The sequence below is a fragment of the Dermacentor andersoni genome, chromosome 1 (genome assembly GCF_023375885.2).
Source record: "Dermacentor andersoni chromosome 1, qqDerAnde1_hic_scaffold, whole genome shotgun sequence".
Classification (NCBI taxonomy): domain Eukaryota; kingdom Metazoa; phylum Arthropoda; class Arachnida; order Ixodida; family Ixodidae; genus Dermacentor; species Dermacentor andersoni.
In genome coordinates, this window is record NC_092814.1 from 342,539,872 (window position 1) to 342,559,858 (window position 19,987).

General features: G+C 45.8%; 1 protein-coding gene across 1 annotated transcript in view; it reads right to left on the bottom strand.

The window, feature by feature from the left end:
- LOC126516539 (uncharacterized) overlaps positions 1-19,987 on the bottom strand; it is a 54,735-nt gene that overhangs the window by 19,542 nt on the left and 15,206 nt on the right. Inside the window, exons 6-11 of the mRNA XM_055063808.1 lie at positions 18,515-18,596; positions 14,435-14,613; positions 14,315-14,334; positions 12,967-13,222; positions 4,221-4,460; positions 1,540-1,821 (exon numbers count right to left, since the gene is read on the bottom strand). Coding sequence (XP_054919783.1) covers positions 1,540-1,821; positions 4,221-4,460; positions 12,967-13,222; positions 14,315-14,334; positions 14,435-14,613; positions 18,515-18,596 — 1,059 coding nt within the window. The remainder of the gene's footprint in view (positions 1-1,539; positions 1,822-4,220; positions 4,461-12,966; positions 13,223-14,314; positions 14,335-14,434; positions 14,614-18,514; positions 18,597-19,987) is intronic.

Consider the following 19,987-nt stretch of genomic DNA (forward strand, 5'->3'; position numbering starts at 1 on the left):
CATCGCAAACAATTTGTAACCTGCACTCATAACGTTGTCTATGTCATTCCACTTTCATGCGGAAGAACGTATTTTGCTCAAACCGGCAGATGCATCAATGAGAGATTAAAAGAACATCGATATAACGTCAATAGGGTAATCTCGGGTCACTTGGGTATTCACTGACGAGATTGTTCCTGCAAGCCCATGTTTGAAAGTACTGCCATTGTGTATAGGACTCATAGCAGAATGACGAGGGAGATTGTGGAGGCCTACGAGATTGCAAAATTAGAGGAAAAGTGCGTAAGCAAGCCTTCGGCGTCGCTATCTGAAAAGGAGATACGATTCCTCGGTTTATCTTTGTGCCCACGGCAGTACATGTTTTCACCATGCCTTACACACATGTACGGTTCATCGAAATGCACCATTGAATGTTTCTTTTTCGCTGTAACGTTTGTTTCCGCTCGTACGGTATATAATTATGGATGCGTGCAAAAATAAAATCTATAGTTGAAAATGAAGCGCTGTATCTGTGTATCTGTTTCTTTATACGTCCTTGTTCAGTCACGCTTATACATTCTACCACGGATTCTAACCAACTAGCCCGTCAACGTGTTTTAACCAAGCTGTGATAACGGTTGCCTCGTAGCCTTTTAAGCGGCAGCACACCCGGTTAATGCTATGGTCGTTTGTACATGGAACGTCTTGAAGCACTGATATCACGGCGCGCAATGGGGTATATCATGTGGTATATACTTTTTTATTTCGTGGGCATCTGCAGTAAGCGCAAAACAACTAATACTTAATAGATAGTTATAGAGCCGACGTTTTGCGAACCGCTCTACAACTTTCTAATTGTAATTTTTTTTTGCTTAACTTCGTTCCTTGAGAAGTTCGTTAAATATTCATGACTAATTATGCAATTAAGCAAATACAAGAAAGTGTGACTTACTCCATGCAATATTCAGCAAAATTCATTTGGTCGGATCGTCTTAGAGTACATCCGCGCATTTTTTTTTATTTGTGGCTAAAGTTAACTGGATCACCCTGTATATTATGGAATGGCGTTTTGACTTCTCACGAGATTTCTGCCACACTGGCTGAAAATCAGGCTAAATCGAAACAGAAACAAGGCACCCAACGATCCGGAACGAAGTAGTTTCCTCCGACATGAGTTTATTCCGTGCATTGAAATGTGCCAAATTGAAAAGCTCTCTCCAGTGCTTGCGCTGCTATAGGTAAAGTGTCCACCGATGCCTGCACTTCTCGGTAAAACCACGCGCTCTTGCGGCAGCTATGTCGTGCGCGTGGCGAATAGCGACCTAACTGAGCTGCGTGACACCCGCTGGTGCCACTGTGGCGTAGTGTGGAGCCGCGTTTGGGATTTAATGGCGGAGACACCTCAACAAGGTGAGCCAAGGAAGGGTTATGACGTCTTGTCTAGCGTGCTTAGACCAAAGTCGCCTAAATGCCTCGGAAGAGATGACAGAAGCGCACTTCGGAGCAGATCGATTGTGCCTTTTACACGCGGCCATGTCGGCCACGTGTGCAACTGCTCACCCGGAAAGCGGACGAGCGTTTTTCTCGACTCCACGGGGCCAAAGTCGGCCACACTGATCCCCTCGCACCAATAGTAGCCCTGCAAGAAGGGGCTGGCGGGCGTGGCTTCCTCGATGACCAGCGTGGTGTCGTGGCCGCCCGGAGTACTGGCACGGTCGCCCTGCACAGCGATGCCGTCCTTGTACCAGAGGACGCTGCCGGGAATTATTTCGGCTGAGACGCGGCACGTGAGCACCACGCGGCGGCCGCTGTTCCTTTGCTCAACGCGCAGCCATGGTGTGCCTGGCAAAAAACAAAACAAATAAAAAAAGAGTTTAAACAAAAGCCGCTCGCGCACAATTCGGTTCTCGTAATGATTCGTTGAGCCATCTAAATGGGTGTTTGAGAGTTGTTTTCTAACGAAAGGATAGACTGTTTTAATATCCAAGTCATTGGCTATTGTTTCGTTTTCCATATATAGTTGACCTCAATACGTAGCAGAAAGCGCTCGTCGGGGCTTTCGGCGGCCAGAGCTGTATTAATCGCGTTACACTCACGTACGACCAATATTACAGATAACAATAACAAGCTTACAGATAACAGATAAGATAACAGATAACGGATAAGATAACAAAGCTTACTGGCCAGCTTTCCCGGCCGTAATTACGGGTGTTTGGTAAGAATAAGCAGACGTCCACATAATACTGCCTATTAAGTGTTCCTGAACAATTTACTGAACCCGAAAGCTACGCTAACATTCAAGGGCTCTCAAATTCACATTATTTCTTGCACGTTGGCGGACAAATTCTTAAACCATTTCATAAAGTCGGTATAATACAGTTAGAAAGTCATCTTCGGTACATAGTTACCCGCAGGGTGTCAGGTATTGGCTCAATAACTGACTGTAAACTCCTTTGTAAAATAGTTCACTAAATGACACTGCAGTAACTTTCGTGCGCATGTTAAGGTGTAATAAAAGCAAACAAACGTCTAAAGCGTGACGACTTAGTAGGAATCCTAATAGTACTAGCACCGACTACGTACCAGATATGTGCCCGCAAATTTCCCCACATAATGCACTGGCTTCCAACGGAGGCATTTACTGCACGTTCTGTTCTGTCAGCGCTGAGAGGCCGGCATATCTCAGGAGGAGGGGGGGAAGCGACTTCCAGGTCGGCTTCCTTTGGGTCAGAAATGAGGATGGACCGCTGCTCCTGCCACTCTCGTGAGCGGAAATATAACCTCAAGCGAATTTCGTTGCTAAAGACCTCGACGCTGCCCTATCGCTTCCTTGGCCAGGAGCATAGACAGCTTGAAGGCGAAGCCGCGCCGCATTTGGCGCGTGTTTTGCATGGTTTTTTTTAGTATATTGTGAAGTAACTGGTGTTTGTGCCGTTATTCACAAAATGAAGCCTTGATTGCCTTAATGCCATATTCAATAGATCGGCATCTATTCGCGAAAGAAAAAAAAAAGAACTAAAGAAGCATCTTTTCAATTACTTCTTTCAAAAGACCTTTTTTAAAAGCAAGTACGAGTAAAAGACATGCTCAGTTAAGACACAAATACATAATTGGCAACAAAGCATGGACAACACAAGTGCCACGCACAAGGCTATGAAGTCACTCACATTCTGGATGGGAGGACGGCAGCGATATCTTTGAGCGAGTGCCAGTAAATGCGCATTTCAACAGAATAGCATCTGCGCGCTCGTACGAACGGCGTACTGCTGGCTTCCACCGATCCATCTGATTTAACGCTCCACGGCACACTCGTCATGAGAGAAGCCGTGCAGTGGAAGGCTGCAGATCAATTTCGCCGAACTGTGTTTTTTCGACGAGCACCCGAAAGCTCGTTACATGAGCGTTTTTTTCTTTTTTTTGCATTCCACCCTTATAGAAATACGGCCGCCGTGGTCGCGAATCGAACTGGGGACACCGCGATACTATAGCCACTGAGCATCCGCAGCTTATGTGCGGCTTTTGCACAGCTATTGCAAACGTTTAACTGAACTGAAAAAAAAAAAAGTGTATCAGGTGAATAACAATCTTTTTTTTTTATTTACTCTTCCGTGCTTCGATCAGCAGACCAAACAGGCTTCACAATGGTTTCGCGAAATCCTGGCTAATTGGAGCGATTGAAACGTTATTATAAAATGTTGCGCACCAAACAGCAGAAGAGCAATATTTTCTGCTAGCTTTTTCTTTTTTTTTCCCATAAAGCACGTCTAACTGAAGTATCCGTCCGACTACTTCGCAGTTAAGTATTCTGAGCCTCACGAAGAGAATCATAATGCTTCCATGTTTTTTTTTTGTTTTATTTCTTTGGTATCTACATGGCTGCAGCAGTACTTGTTCACGTTTTATGAGAACGTCTTTATCCGCTGCAGCACACTTCAATCGTGGCTACAACCGCCGACGTAATGCTTTAAGACCGAGTAGTACTTCACAGTAAACGCCATGACACAATATCATCTCGCATCAAATACAACGCCAAAGCTCCCGATCACAGAACATCACTCGTTGAAATCCTGATTTTCGTTTTTATACTGCGCGTGCCACTGACAGCACCCAGTCACCAGGCCGATTACGTTTCGCATGATTATGGTACTTCACTGAGCGTTCGAAAGTACAATGTGAAGCGCTCGTGCGATAGAGACAAAAACAGGCGAGTTCTGTGAGAAGAATGAAAACCCAGCACACACCTGTTTGCAGGGGAGCTTGGCATATCGAAGGAAGCTTGCGACGAGGGTCCTCGAGGGAATATCGCAGCGTCAGACCCCACCGGACGGAATAGCGATCAACGAACAACGTTCCCGCGCTGTGTTTGTAGTCCGTCCGAGGGTGCCAGGCGAACTCCCGCAGTGGATCGCCGTTCTCCCACACGTAGACGCCGTCTGGGGACCTCTGCAGCCCGATCCAGTAGCGGTCGTACTGGCGCGGGACTGTCGAAAGGTGACGGAAACATGGCGTCTATGAGGCTGCGTTAATTGGCTTTGCTGACTTCTCTTTACAATAAGAGTACCGTCGACTGAAATTAATTTTGGCGAGTTTACTGCCCTGGTTGATATACGTCTATCAGGTTGTGCTTTTTTTTTAGTATACATGGAGTTTTAAAAAATAAACTCGTGCAGATAGCACAATCATAATCCTTGAACTCAATGCGCCGTCAAACTTCCAGGTAAGAAAAGCAATGTTCTCCTGCTTACTTTTTTAGCAAAATGTTCACTGAGGCACAAAAGTTACTGGATCGCCAGTGTGTCTCGTCGCACGCTTTGGGAATGAATATCTCAAAGCTGGTGTCATCCTGAGAGCTTGTTCCAAGCAGATGCGCCTTGTCAACTCGAATTTGCAATTTGTAAATTGAAATATGTGTCACAAATTAATTAACTCAAACTTTAATTAGTGATTATAGATTTAGATTTCTCGTGCGATTAACAACCGTCTCTTCGAGTAATCTAGTTCAAGGACTGCAATTGCGTTATCTGAGATCGGCGATTGAAAAAAATTTCTGCAAAGTATGAAAAAGAACCTAAACACAAAAAAACACCCCCTTTATATCATGGTGCAATGAGTTCACGGCGTTCTGTTCTCAATATCGGTGTGCTCAATTCAATTCAGTCGATTACCCTGACACTTCTCTGAAGGAATTCGCATGCTAAAGCCTGCTATAAACAACTTCGTTGTGTGAGAAGGCTTTACATAGCATAAAGCAAGACGCGAAACATGATTAGAAGCCATTGCAGTAACTCAACAAAAACTATAGTAGTAACTGCTGCATACGTAACCGTATGCTGCACTGGCGTAGCCAGAAATTACGTTCGGCGGGGGGGGGGAGGGGGGCTCATCACAGCTCGGCCTCCTCCATACAGAATTTGTCGAGGGATCAAACACATTACGCCCTGTCGAGACAAGTTAAATACGTATTTAAGAATTTTCTCATAAAAGAATATGCTCGAATATCCCTAAAATTGTGCCCGAAATAACTGATATCAATGGTACGATGCTTTTTGTCTATTTAATATGTAAAGAAAATATCACACCAACTTTACAACCATATGAGTTCGAAACCAGCAAAGCAGTGCATGCCGCTGATATGAAAAATGTACCCGCCTTGGTTGCTTAGTCGTTATCGTGTTGCGCTGCTAAGGACGAAGTGGTGGGATCGAATCCAGCTACGGAGGCCGCATTTCGATGGGGGTGAAATACGAACACACCCATGTATCTAGATTTAGGTGCACGTGAGAGAGCCTCAGGTGGTCCAAATTTCCGGAAGCCCCTACTACGGCGTGCCTCATAATCATAAAGTGGTTTTGGCACGTCAAAGAAAAAAATGAAATATGTAAGGCCATAAAATGAACAAGTTGAGGACGCATATTTTATTGAAACGTTGTCATTCAAGAACCTTGTTTACATTTTTACACATATACAATGGCCAGGCAAGAATCTCAATGGCAGTGCCCTTTGTTCCAATGTATTGCGCAGAAGCAGCTGTCACCGGTGGTGTATTGTGAGTAATCACGCTGAAATTATAGTCGCAACAGAGAGGCCATATAGAAAGCAGGAGTTTTGCAAAATATACGGGGGCGAGTTAAATGAAAGCAAGCGAATGCGAACATATGACTAACGGCGTGCTTTGTTTAAAAGTGGTCTCCATAAGCATTTAGACATTTGTCCCACTGACTAACAAGTCGCACGATTCCCGTCTCATAAAGCTTCTTGGGTTGCTGTTTCAAAGACTCTGTAACTGACTCTTTCACGTCATCGTCCAACACGAACCTGTTTCCCTTGAGCTAGTTATTTCATTGCCCCAAAATGTGGAAGTCGCAAGGCGATACGTCTGGGCTGTATGGCAGACGTTGCAGCGCTTCCCACATGAAGTTTGCCAATTTAGTGTTAACCACATCAGCGACGTGGGGACGGACAATTTCGTGGAGCAAGATGACCCCCTTCGTCTATATTCCACGTCGTTTGTTCTTGATTGCGACACGCAGCCGATCCGGTGTTTCACAATATCGGAAACGATTGATAGACTCTAAAGGTTTAGCAAATTCAATCAGTAACGGACGCTGGCAATTTAAAAAAAAAAAACGTCAACAGCACTTTTCCGGTGGAAATAATGGCCTTTACTTTCTTTGGGGGTGCTGAAATCGAATATTTCCACTGTGAGCTGTGGCGTCCTGTTTCAGGCTGGTAGTAGTGGCACCATGATTCATCCCCAGTCACAATTGCAGACAAAAAGTCGTCACCCTCATTGTGATACCGGATCAGATGAGTCAAGGCAGCGCCATACCTCTCCGTCTTCTGGCGGTGGTTTCTATGATCTTGGCATCCATTACGCACACAAGAGCCGAGAAAAAAGATGTTAATGAATTACGGTGTGAACCGAACTTCACACGCTCTGCCAGTTCATCGATGCTTATCCTCCGTTCTTGTTTACTCAGTTCATCAACCTTTGCAATTGTGTTGGGTGACTGCATGGGGACTTTGGCCCGGTCTTGGATAGTCTTTGCAACTTTCCCGTCCTTCTTTGAACCGTTTGCTCAAAAGCTTCGCATTGGCCAATGAAATGCAATATTCAACGTACACGGCAGCGATACGACGACTAATTTCTTTTTGGGAAACATCTTCACCTGTCAAAAGCTTCACGACACCAGGCTGTTCAACTTTTGAAGTGTCCATTATGTCACGCAACCCCGTTCAACCCAGTGTATGAGAGGATTCAAGAACCTTTATCCTGACACATTCGTGTAACTTTTGTAAATGAGAGATGCCTGTGTGCTATGCGCATGCCTCGCACATAATTAACCCAACCATGGGCGCTATAACGTAAAACTATTCCAAACTTTGCTATTCCAATTCTGCAATCAGCCCACCGCGATTGGTCAGAAACTTTTTTGGCCTCCCCCAATTCACCTGTGTGCTATGCGCATGCCTCGCACATAATGAACCCAACCATGGGCGCTATAACGTAAAACTATTCCGAACTTTCCTATTCCAATTCTGCAATCAGCCCACCGCGATTGGTCAGAAACATTTTTGGACCTCCCCCAATTCACCTGTCTGTCACGCGACGTCACGAAAACCGCGATAGCTCCCCATCTGATATGACGTGTCACACTGATTATGCATAATTTGACCGAACAAAACAAAAATAGTTATTTCTGATTCGACACCTTTTTTGCCATTAGCCCTCGGCTATTGGTCAAAGGTTCTCGGGCTCCGGCCACTTCACCTGCCTCTCACGCGACGTCACAAAACCCCAGAAATCTTACCGCGTCAAAGTTACGCGTACGCGTTAAAGATGCATTAATATGCCGAACAAAACTGAATTTTCTTCTGAATAGCCGCAGGCTGCCCCGTTCCGAAAGGAATAATAGATGGCTGCTGCCGATCGCTCCGGCACTGGCTACTCGCCCCTGCCGGGGAGCATGGGTTTATTTGCGTGTAATAAAAGTTTTTGCATGGCCGTGTAACGTTTTATAGAACTTTCGGTACGTTTACGACCTAGTTCTGCCAACTCTTCTTTGCTGAGGATCCGTTTTAGCGTCATTCTTAAGCTTCCGTTGCATGCCACCGCGATTGCCGACGAGCCACCGCAGGCTAAGTAAGAGAAAGCGGACCAATCGCAGACGCCGGCGCCACGCTCTTCATCCGGTTATCGATATTCAGTGCAGTGGCTCGGCCCCATCGAATTCCTCTCCACTTGAGCATGCTCATCGCCTTTTGTGAGCCAATTAGTTAAGACAAGCCGCTCAGCGCAGGCAGTGTTATTCGTTTTTCAAGCAAACAAAAGTGACCTCATATGAATCAGGGGAGCATTTGATTGGTTTGTTCAGACAACCCTGCGGGTGACCGTCCGATTCTTGCGTCAGCGGTTACGCAAATTTGACGCCAGGAGATTGGAATAAAAACATATTAGAATAGCTTTACGTTATACGGCCCCATTGTTGCGCGGGGTGGGTAGGCTCACTTTCACTTGACTCGCCCTCATACGTTAGAAATGCGAATATACAGACTGATAAAGGGCAAAAAAGTGTCACCGGAAACAAAGTTCACTGCACGTATACAAAGAACCTGGAACATGGTATGAAAATATACATATAAGTCTCCAAAAAATCTACGTATCTAAGAAAAAGTCATTGTATATAATGCATCAAACAAGGCAAATAAACATGTTCCGCAATGAAAGCTTCAGAGATCACAGAATCCTAAGGCACCCACTCCATCCACTCCCCCTAATGCATCGCGCGCGACCCAAGGCGGCACGGTTCCTCCCCACTTTTCTCCCTTGCGCACACAAGAATGAACCAGCATCTTCGGCTCGCCCATGCCACCCTGCACCCCCCAACAGTTTCACTCGCACATACAGCATGCGGCGCGCGGTGACGATTTTATCGCCCTTGGACTTTGTACGGAGCATGAGGGCGACAGCAGGAATGTACCTCCATGGAGTGTCCATATAATTGCTACCGCAATAATTTAATAAGGATATCCGGTAACTGAAGCGTCCCGTGGCCCATTACTTCCCGCAAAGAAGTAACAAAATCGAACTTTCCCCACGCGACAATTCGCTGCGACGCAACAATGTCCTTTTTTATTTTGTGGGGCGGGGGCACCGAAATTAAAAAAAAAAAAAAACTCAAAGGAAAGCATGTTGGCCACAGTCGAATGCCTACTTCGGGCACTTAATGCGGCTACCGAAGGAATATCGAAGAAAACCTGAGACGCTTGTTCCACATATAAGCATACGCATACTTCTCGGTATCCTACACCGGCGAGACAAGACTTTCTCGAGAGGTTGCGCTCAAGTGAACACGTTGCAATCCATCGAGTCCCAACAGGGATGGCAGCGAGCGACCATTGTTTCTTTTTCTCGTCTGCTAGCCGGAAAACGTCCAGAACTCTGCCCGGCGAAAATCCTCTCCGTCAGAGAAAAACGAACGCGAACACAAGTGCGGCGCGCGGTGGTCGGGGCAACACGAGAAAAACGCAAGCTGGCTCTGGCAGCCCGCGTGAAGAGGCTCAATGTATCCTCGCGAATAATATTCAAAGTAGGAAAATAAATAAGAACGTAGTTACCTTTGCTGACTTTAGAGTCTAGACATGTATGCTTTGGCGCAGGTGAAAAAAATATGTTGATATTCTTTTTTTGTGACACGACGGCACAAATGAACCACCACAACGCTTCGTCTCATCGGACATCGCTGCATGCTGTCTCAAAGTGTCTAATAGTGTGTTTATTTTTATTTATTTCACGTACTTTCAAGGCCCGAAGGCGTTACAGAAAGGAGTGCAGTCAAAGCAAGAAGTAATGCAGTAAAATACAAACAAAAGGTATTAACAAAACATATTAACCAAATACATTCTGAACAGCAGTCTTGAAGTTGGTAGAGTCGGTGATGAGTGCGATTGATGCGAGAAGGAGATTCCGGTCCGCCTTTGTGCTAGGAATGAGTGAGTCACTGTACCGGTTTGTACGGCACAATGGCACCCCGATTTTAAGGCTGTGGTAGTGCGGGCCGAAATATAAGACGGAGGGGCAAGAAGGGTTTCTTTTATAAGAGGGTTCAAGTGAAAAACTTTATGAAAAACGGAGAGACGGGAACATTTGCGGCGTGACGAAAGATCAGGTAAGTTAAGAGTTCGTTTCATTGAAGAGATACTTGCATGGCGAGAATAATTGGATAAAACAAAGCGTGCATCGCGGTTTTGAATACTTTCAAGAGTAGAAACTAATGAAGACTGAGTCAGATCCCAGATGGCTGAAGCATACTCCAATTTGGAGCGAAATAAAGTTTTGTAAAGAGTTAGCTTCAGGGAAGAAGGGGCAGAGCTAAAATTACGGCGCAAGTAACCAAGCATGCGGTTAGCGTTTTTAGTAACATAGTCAATATGCGAGTGCCAAGAAAAGTTATTTGATATGTGAAGGCCGAGATACTCCTAAGAGGTAACTGACGTCACAGGTGCACCATTAATAAAGTACGTGTGCGTGGCAGTGTTACGAGGTATACGCATGGCCTTGAATTTATTTGAATTTAGTTGCATGCACCAATTAGAACACCACTCAGTCACGCGGTTAAGGTCGTCTTGCAGCTCTTGGGAATCTGAATGATTAGTAATTTTACGGTAAAGAACACAGTCATCCGCGAAAAGCTTTATGGAAGAGGAAAGATAGCTGTTCGGAAGATCGTTAATATAGATTAGAAAGAGAAGTGGACCCAGGACTGAGCCTTGAGGAACACCTGCTGGCACATTAGAAAACCGAGAATTACAGTTATTAGCGTTTACAAACTGCGTCCTGTTAGAAGGAAAATGTTTTATCCACTCGAGTGCATTTACGTCCAAGTTAAGTTCAGTCAGCTTAAGCAGAAGTAAATCATGGGTCCTAGCCTAAAGAAGAAGGCCCATATGTGCTACCGACTATGTGCCCCAGAGACCGCTCTTTGCCGTGATGTTCCGGCTATATACGTATAATAAACACAAATAAAATTATCATACGGCAGGATTCAAACAGAGGACCTCCGAGGATAGCGGGCCGATGTTCTAACCATTTAGGACACAGCCGCATGGCTTAGTAGGCAGACGAGAACATCCTTAAGAATTGCCCACGTGCAAACTTTCAGAAGCTTGGTTAGTTTTATTACACTATCAATTATTTGATATTCTGCGGATTTTTTCCGTTGTCAATAATTGCACATAAATATACTTACTTATTAATTATATTACGTTATTAGCAACAGGTGGCGAAAAATCTCTAGGCGTGTTCGTGTTTCAATCGCGGAGACTGGTGCACAGAAAAGCTGTCTTCTAAGACCTCAGGTTCGGTACGTTTGGCTACTGGAAGTAATTCTAACACAGTCTATGCAGGCCATGCATGCCCTGCCGACTCGTGTCATCGTTTTCCTACACGTAGTAGCTAGGGCGGCTAGAATATAGTAACGGCCGGTGCGGGATTTCTGCACCGAAACAGCGCGTCCCTCCCGTGGAGCAAACATGCCCCCACGTGTTGTCAGGACGCCGGCCGAGGAGCTCGAGCGAAACGCAGTGATCGCATTGAAGCACGGTGGGTCCGCATACGCGCCAAGACCGCTCCTTCGGTTCAGATGCACAAAGAATGCGCCGCTATTTTGTGCGGCGCACGCTGCAGCGCAATGCCGGAGGCGCCCCAGATGTGGCACTGCGGCAACGGGACGTCGAGGCTCAGCGACAACGTCGACAAACCCGTGTAGTTAAAAAAAGCGCGAAGCGGACTCGCCCATCGTACCCGCGATGAGCATGCCGTAGTACGGGAACGCGAAGTCGACCCGGGGCGATAACACCCGACAAGACCCTCTTTTTCTAACCGATTCTGCTCGCCGTCGTCGAGCTCCCTCTGTTTCTGTGCCCTGCACACGACCCAGCACGCATGTTTGCTTCGTCAGCTTATGTTTACTGCAGTCATACTGCCACTATACAGCTACGAGCCTTACACTTCGAGTAATATTCTATCATGTTGCTACCGCAATTCAGTGCTTCGCCCGTTAGGGCCAAGCTGTTATTTCTAAATAAACAAATCAATGAAACTGTCGAGCAGCCGGCTTCGAACAGGCAACCTCTGACACAGAAGCCAGATATACTCTAACACGCCATTAACGTTTTTCGCCAAAATCGCCGGGCCTCATAAGCGCGTCGTAGTTTTCGCATGCAAAACCTAGCAAATATTTAAAACTGATCAACACGTCATCACACGCCAAAATGTGGGCCGATCGCTAAAATAGCGTAGTATAAAATTATGAGCCGACAGCGAAAATCCCACAGTCAAAACATTTCAGAGACCAACGATTCTCCTACTCTCGTCACGCGAGGGCTGAGGCGTTTGAGTGCGGTTCATTGTGACGGCGACTCTATATCACCCGGAACTCACTCAGGAAGCCTTTGTTTTTCATCAGCTTCAATGTAGAGGTTAATAATCTTCCTACATTTGTGCTTATATTATTTAACTGAAGCCCATAGCACACTTCGCCCACTCTGCGTTATTCATCTTTTTACACCTGTTCCCTTAAACAAACAATGCAAAGTAGCCCACGCAGATGTGTGGTCGCTCGTGTTCGGACCATGTCGCACGCAGCCGGAAAGTACCGCATACCAAAACGAAAGACACAAACAAAAGATGCCTATAGTGGAATCTCTACATAAAGCTAGAAATTGCTAAAAGAACGCCACCTCAATTTGTGCGAAAAATTAATCGTCTTGATTGATGGCTATCCACGACGACTGGCCTCGCCATCACGACAGCCTACCTGTTTCAGTGACTTCAGCATATTGAGTCAGTGCGGTGCACAATAAGAAAACTCGTATATGCAATTAACATCAATCCATGATATGGCACTAATTTCCCACCACGGGAGCGAATCAATTTTCTTTTTCAGAATGCGGATAAAAGACAGGTGCAACGTAAAGTGCACTTACCATCGTTCGGAGCGAGCAGTAGCGCGAGAGTGTAGGACAATGAAGAGTTGTCCACGAAAGCCAAGTGCCCATTACTGGCACGACACTCCTCAGCAGCTCGGTCGTAATCCAACGGTGACAAGTTTAGCCACAGACAGGTGTTCTTGCTCGACAAGTCCAGCCACCCTCTTTTTGGACAAGGATTGAGGGCTCGAAAAAAAAAAAGAAACGGTAAATGCGTTGAGACAGCAAATATGAAAGGTGTGAGCGCGTAATGCTAGAAGTATAATCTCACGCGTGCCTCAAACCGACAGATGAATTAAGTAAATTTAAACTAGGCCTATGATGCCGAGATAGCCTGAAGCATAAATTGGTTGTCAGCTCGTTCCTTGTTTGAGGGTTTGCTCTTTCCAGTACGCAAACTGTTGGCTCTGCCGTGTGCTAATAGGTTCCGAAGGTGCAAAGGAACCAATTCGTATAGCAGTGGCACAACATGGAGAATCAGAGTTGCCAGGAAAGCTTAGCTTCTTTTTCGTTGTTGGTTTACAAGTGCCGTGTGCTCTGCGGCGCAGCGCGGTTAGGGGGCAGGGCTGCGCATCACTCTGTGCTTAGTGAAGTATGCGAGACGTGACGTGGAGAGAGGGGCCGTGGATCTTGATGCACAAGCCGAAAGCAGGCAAGTTAGACGCCAAGTGCGGCACAGTTAGTTTCCCGTAAAGGTGTATTCTCATCATAGCCCGGCATAGTAACCGTATGTCGTGGTGAGAATTATGCCTGTTGTGGTAATTTCTAGCAATAACCATTGCATCGTCGCAGTTTGCACGATAGCGGAGCCACAGAGCATAAGGGTCTTTCAGAGCTGTCCCACAAAACACCGCGCGATTGTTCAGAGAAATATATACGAATTCAGCTGTCACTTAGCGCATGCTGTTAACGAGGGGAAATGATAATGATGCTGAGTAACAACTGAAAGCAATGCGTTTAGTTGTCATTGAGCCCCGGAAAAAACATAAGAGAGGCAAAGCCCTAGCACAGTTAGAGCGCATGATCAGGAAAGTTGTTGACGATGCAAAGAAAAACTGAAAAATACCAAAAGTGCCGAGTACCTCAGTGCCACCATACATCTCTACGCTCAAAAATTACAGAAGCGCTGTAGACCGTCAAAGAGAGGGAAACAAAGTGTATTTATTTATACTTATGAGCTGCGCCATGAGGTTCCATGAACTTCAGGACGTAGACCCAAGCATTGCCCTCTAGTCCTTTCCCTCCTCCTCAGATCCTCGAACCCATACAACACCAACATTTCATTTGACGTTGCTGGTGTATGCATACGCTGTGCTTCATAGGCGCTAACTACACTGAACCATACCTGTACATTCCGGTACCTTTCTGTAAATTAGTTTTTAAATGAAGTTACACATCCATAGCCTATTGTCTTTAGATTCTACGAAAGACAAAGTCGAGGCAGAAATTGATGCGAAGTACTTACCACGGAAAAAGGAGCGGTACCTAAACGCGCACTTTCCCCCCAGTTGACGGGAGCATGACGTTTGCGTAACATCGTCCGAGTATTGTGTTGGTTGAAGCTGGCCCTGAACTGGGCTGACCATGAAGCAGCTGGTCGCATTTGCGCCATGGGGCAAGATGATTGGTACCAGCAGCTCCGACCTGCAGGCCAACAAAGAGGTGCCCGTAACAACACGCGGTGATGTTAATTTTAGAAAAGTTTACGTTAACGGATGCGTTGATTAGACGAAAATGAAGACGTGCATTAACGAGACAGATTTTCTAGAAAAAAAATGGTTGATTTGGCTGATGACTGGCAAAGATGAAATCTCATTTCATTGTAGATTGTTTTTGATGTACGACGTGTTGTTTAGGCAGCGCGAACACAAGGTATGCATGATGTGACGCTCACCAGCGTCGCGATTAACATGATAAAAAGAATGCGAGCTTTTTTTTTCTATTCAGCTTTCTTCGCACACAGCTAAGACAAACTAACGCTTTCCTGTCAGCGCCGCTCTCGATCTACTCATGGGGCAAATTCTTAGCCTTCTACGCCGATTACGACGACTTCTATTGGAACCAAGCGTCGTCGCGGTAGCTAAGTGGTGTCGGGTGCGGCTGCTGAACATTTGGTCAGGCGTTAGTGATGCGGCTGCATGGCGGTAGTACTCCGACGAAAGTGGACCACGGGCATGCTCGTATACTATAGGGTTTAGAATTTAGGAGTCCTTAAAACGATGGAGTGGTTCAAATTATTTGGGTGTTTTGCTAGACAACGGCTCTAATAGCCCGGTATCCAGCTTTCAATTTCTCCGATCTGCTTCCCCTGCTTGGAGCAGCAGGGCTCGAGACATGTCCCTCGAGACAACCTCTCCCCGTTTCCTTCACTAAAATCTAACTTACGACTTACAATCCTATCATTGTTCGTACTCCGTACGGAGCCTAATATTACGCAATGCGGCTCTGACAAATGCATCGTTCGGCCGTGTTCATTCGCTGATGGCGGCTCTCTGGCGCGGTATAGGAAATTGCGCTGACATTTCAGGCATCTTAATGTATTAGCTACAAAACAACGTAGTGTACTTCTTACATGACCCGTGGCAAGAAACTTGCACGTTGTTTTGAGCGATTCTATATCCAAATAGTAGATTGATAAATTACCACCACAATCTGCATTTGGGCTCAAATTATAGCAAGACAAGTTGAGGGGGACGCAGGACTTAAGCCTAACGTGGCACGCGGTGGTGCGTAGATTTCAGAACGGGACGCGCATCCGCACGGCTTCCGAGGCAGAGAAACGCGCGTTGATCTCGGAGCCTCTGCATTGGATCGGGGATACTGGTTTCGACTGATAGTTCCTTATAGGGCAGTTCAATAGTGTTTAATGAAACACAAATTGGTAAGATGGTACTACTTAATAATAACTACCGAAGGTTAAAATTGTTATCCACCCGAATGTAGCACGAAGCTGCAAAGAAAACCCATACGGGGTCTCTCAGAAATAACGCTTCACACATGAGGAAAAATTCGTCTTGATCCACAACTGATTGGTCAACAATAATTATTATTAGAATATATGTGCACATTTCGGGAAGCAGTCCTGTAAGCTAAACGTGACTGACCTAATATCAGCTACTACGTTAATTAGCTAGAAATGAAGTTATTTTTGTGAGCTTAGTTGTTGGCGTTCTTTCATATAAATATATAGTAGACGTATTATAGTGAAGATAAAGCAGGAGCCTCCGCCCAGTGTCCACTTTGTCGTAACTTATAAATCCTTACGACGACGCTGTAGTAGTCGAAGGGAATATCATAGTATCAACAGTTGTAAGTATTTCGAGAAATTCTAGAATGTGTGCACTGAGATATATTGTTTTTTTTTCGTTTTTCTTTTTTTTTCTTAATCAGTATGCGAAAGTATGTTGTACTCTTTTTCTAATTCGGGTCAGTGCCCTGGGAACCAAAGAAAAAGTAAACTGCGCGTGTTAAATATCGGTATGATACATTAGGCATCAGAAGGGTATTGAAGTAATGAATTAATTAGTTAAGTAATTAATTAATATTATCAGAGGACTGGCCTGTGGCCTAAACGGGCTAAAGTGAAAACTTGGGCGAGTTGGTATGACATACTTGTATTTATAAAACTGTGCAACAAGACCAGAGATCGGACGAAGAAGGACGCAGAGCAGGGTTATTTGGCGGGTGGGGGAGTGAAGGGAGGGGGGCTTGAATTTGTCTTCCAAGTGATTGGAGGGAGTCACAAGAACGGAAAATAAATCAATAAAAAAATGTAGCACCCTAGTACAACACTCGTTGAATGTACCAAGCGTTTTTAATGTTTTCACTCCCTCGACTTCGTCCTGAAATCTGGACCCCTCTGACCTGATACAAGCAATTCCCTTACACGCACGTATTAGTTCCTGATATGAGCCGTGTTTTTTTTTTAGGGTTAGGATTTCCTTGCAGGTTCTAAGACGATGTAGAAAAATATAGGAGCAGGTAAGAAATTGCCGCCCACTTTCATATGTCCAATAAGAGAATACTGAAAGTGAACGACTTACTCCTTCTCGTAAAAGTGAAGGATGCTTGAATAAGTGGCAGTTATACGGCACTGCAAATAGTTCGCCGAATAAGCAAAGTTACACGCGCTGTTCCGTGATAGTTGGAGATCAACGTCCTAGCGTTAAATGAGGGACGCTGTACAGCACAGCGATTCGGATAAATTTTAGCCTCGTGGGGTTCTTTACCATGTTTAAAAAGCGCGGTGCACGAGCGTCTATGAATTTCACTGCAATCATAATGCGACTTTCGCGGTTGGGAATGAAATCCGCGACCTCATTTCCAGTAGCCGAGTAACCCTAGAGCCACTCAGCCACCTCGGCTGGTGTTCTGCGCTTTGCCGTTTGAAGCCAACTGCAAATGGCAGGTTTTTTTTTTTTTTTTTTGTACCATGGGCGCTATAACGTAAAACTATCCCAAACTTTTCTATTCCAATCTGCAATCAGCCCTCCGCGATTGGTGAAAAACATTTTTGGACCACGCCCACTTCATCGGTCTGTCACGCGACGTCACGAAAACTGCAATAGCTCCCCATCTGATATGACGTGTACACACTGATTATGCATGATTTGACCGAACAAAACAAAAAACAATTATTTCTGATTCGACGCCTTTTCGTGATTAGCCATCGGCTATTGGTCAAAAGTTTTCGGGCTGCACCCACTTCACCTGCCTGTCAAGCGACGTCACAAAACCGCAAGAACTCACCGCGTCAAAGTGACGTGTACGCATTACAGATGCATTAATATGCCGAACAAAACTGAATTTTCTTCTGAATAGCCGTAGGCTGCCCCGTTCCGAAAGGAATAAAAGATGGCTGCCGCCGATCGCTCAGGCACTGGCTACTCGCACCTGCTGGAGAGCATGAGTTTATTTGCCTGTAATAAAACTTTTTGCGTAGCCGTGTAACGTTTTAGCGTAGCCGCAACCTCATTCTGCCAACTCTTCTTTGCTGAGGATCCGTTTTAGCGTCATTCTTAAGCTTCCATTGCATGCCGCTGCTATTGCCGACGAACCACCGCAAGCTAAGTAAGAGAAAGCGGACCAATCGCAGACGCCGGCACCACACTTTTCATCCGGTTATTGATTTTCAGTGCAGTGGCTCGGCCGCACCGAATCCCTCTCCACTTGAGTATGCTCCTCACCTCTTGTGAGCCAATTAGATAAGACAAGCCGCTCAGTGTAGGCAATGTTATTCGTTTTTCAAGCAAACAAAAGTGACCTCCTATGAAATAGGGGAACGTTTGATTGGTCTGTGGAGACAAGCCTGTGGATGACCGCCCCATGCTTGCATTGGCGGTTACGCAAATTTGACTTCAGGAGATTGGAATAAAAACATATTGGAATAGTTTTACGTTATAGGGCCCCAGGTTCTGATAGTTATGAACAAACTTTCGTGTATTCGCAAGGTATGGTGACAGCGACTCTCATATTTTTTAACAGCGGGAGAAAGTGGATTGCTTCCAGTGTTTGCATGGATATGCAAGGGATGAAAGGCACTCACGTTTTTAGTGCTTCCAAAACTTGCGGATGTCCAGCGCTATCCGACTGAAGATATCCGTGCTTCTTGACGATGTCTGTCCAGCCTGAATGAACACGTCACCTTCTGTCACTTCATTATACAGTCAAGTATTGTGGCAAAATGAAAAACGGGGTTGTGGGTGTGAGGGAGGGGGGCCGGAATTTGAGCTTCTGCCCAAAGTAAGGACATAGTTGCGGAAGAAAGCTTCAATAATGGAAGCGTTTTGTTATGCTCGCAAACTGTAGCGGTTATTACACACGAGACAAAGCGAAATACAGGTTTTTAATTGATCAAACGTCGGTGACCCTTACTTTCTTACCTTGCTGCTCGCGTTTTGACATTCCTTCCCATGTTATATATTTGTTCAAGCGGTGTCCGGCATGAGGGGCGAGATGAAGAGAAAGTTTGAAATCTTCTTTATTATCTTTTCATACATGGCTTTACACAAAGAATAACCCCATTTGCATTTGGAAGTGCCGTTCAAGACACCGATACCCATGACAACCCCGTCCATGATGATGCGCACTACGGCCTAAAAAAGTAGAAGATTGCCCCAAAGACAAGATTAATAAGTAATATTGGTAGTATCTAACGAAATGAAAATTTTCTAGTCAACGATTAATAATTTTTTTTATTATAAGTGCAGAAACAAAATTAGCAGTTGGCCTCGCTTGAATCTTGCCTTAGCGGTCACTAAATCTGACGGAGCTATGATATGGGAAGTAAAAAAAAAATGCTGGAAGCAAAGCTTTGTTTCATTTTGCTGGTAGCTTTCGACAGAGCAAAGTGATTCGATCAGTGCGAGAAAAAAAGGCGCTCTCTCAAAACGATATGAGGCAGAACCCGTCTCACACTGGCTGACGACTGCAATGTTTTCAGTATTTAATCAATATGGAGACACAACGTATTGCCACCGTCAAAACGAGCTGAGACTGAGGTGTGTACTCCAGCGGCATTCCTCTTTTGCGCTTCCCTAAGAACACTGTGCCATCTAGCGCCGCCGCCGCGATACGTGCGTGTGACCTCCGACATGCATGGCGCGCCGGTGCGGGCGAACGCCGAGAAACGCGTCACGCGGCAACCTGGTTCCTAACGCCCCTTAAACTTCGTAAAGTAGTGCCACGCTTTGAAGAATGCCGCCTCCTCCTCGCGCGCTCTGGCCGAGGCCGACGCCGCGTCGTTATTGGCCTAATAGCATCACGTGGGCCCTCGCGCCGTGCATCAGCGCCATTATTGCTCGAGAAGCGTCTACGGAGTGGCGAGGAGCGCATGTTGGCGCCGTTGCTACGCTCGAGCAGCGTAGGCGGCGCCACGGTCGAGGAGGGAGCGTGAAAGAGAAGAGAAACGAGGAGTGAAGGAGGAGGAGGAGGAGAGTGTCACTACTCTACGAAGTTTAAGGGGCTTTTATACTGGTTCCACTCTGCCGCTCCTTTCTGGATGCGCCGCGCCATCTAG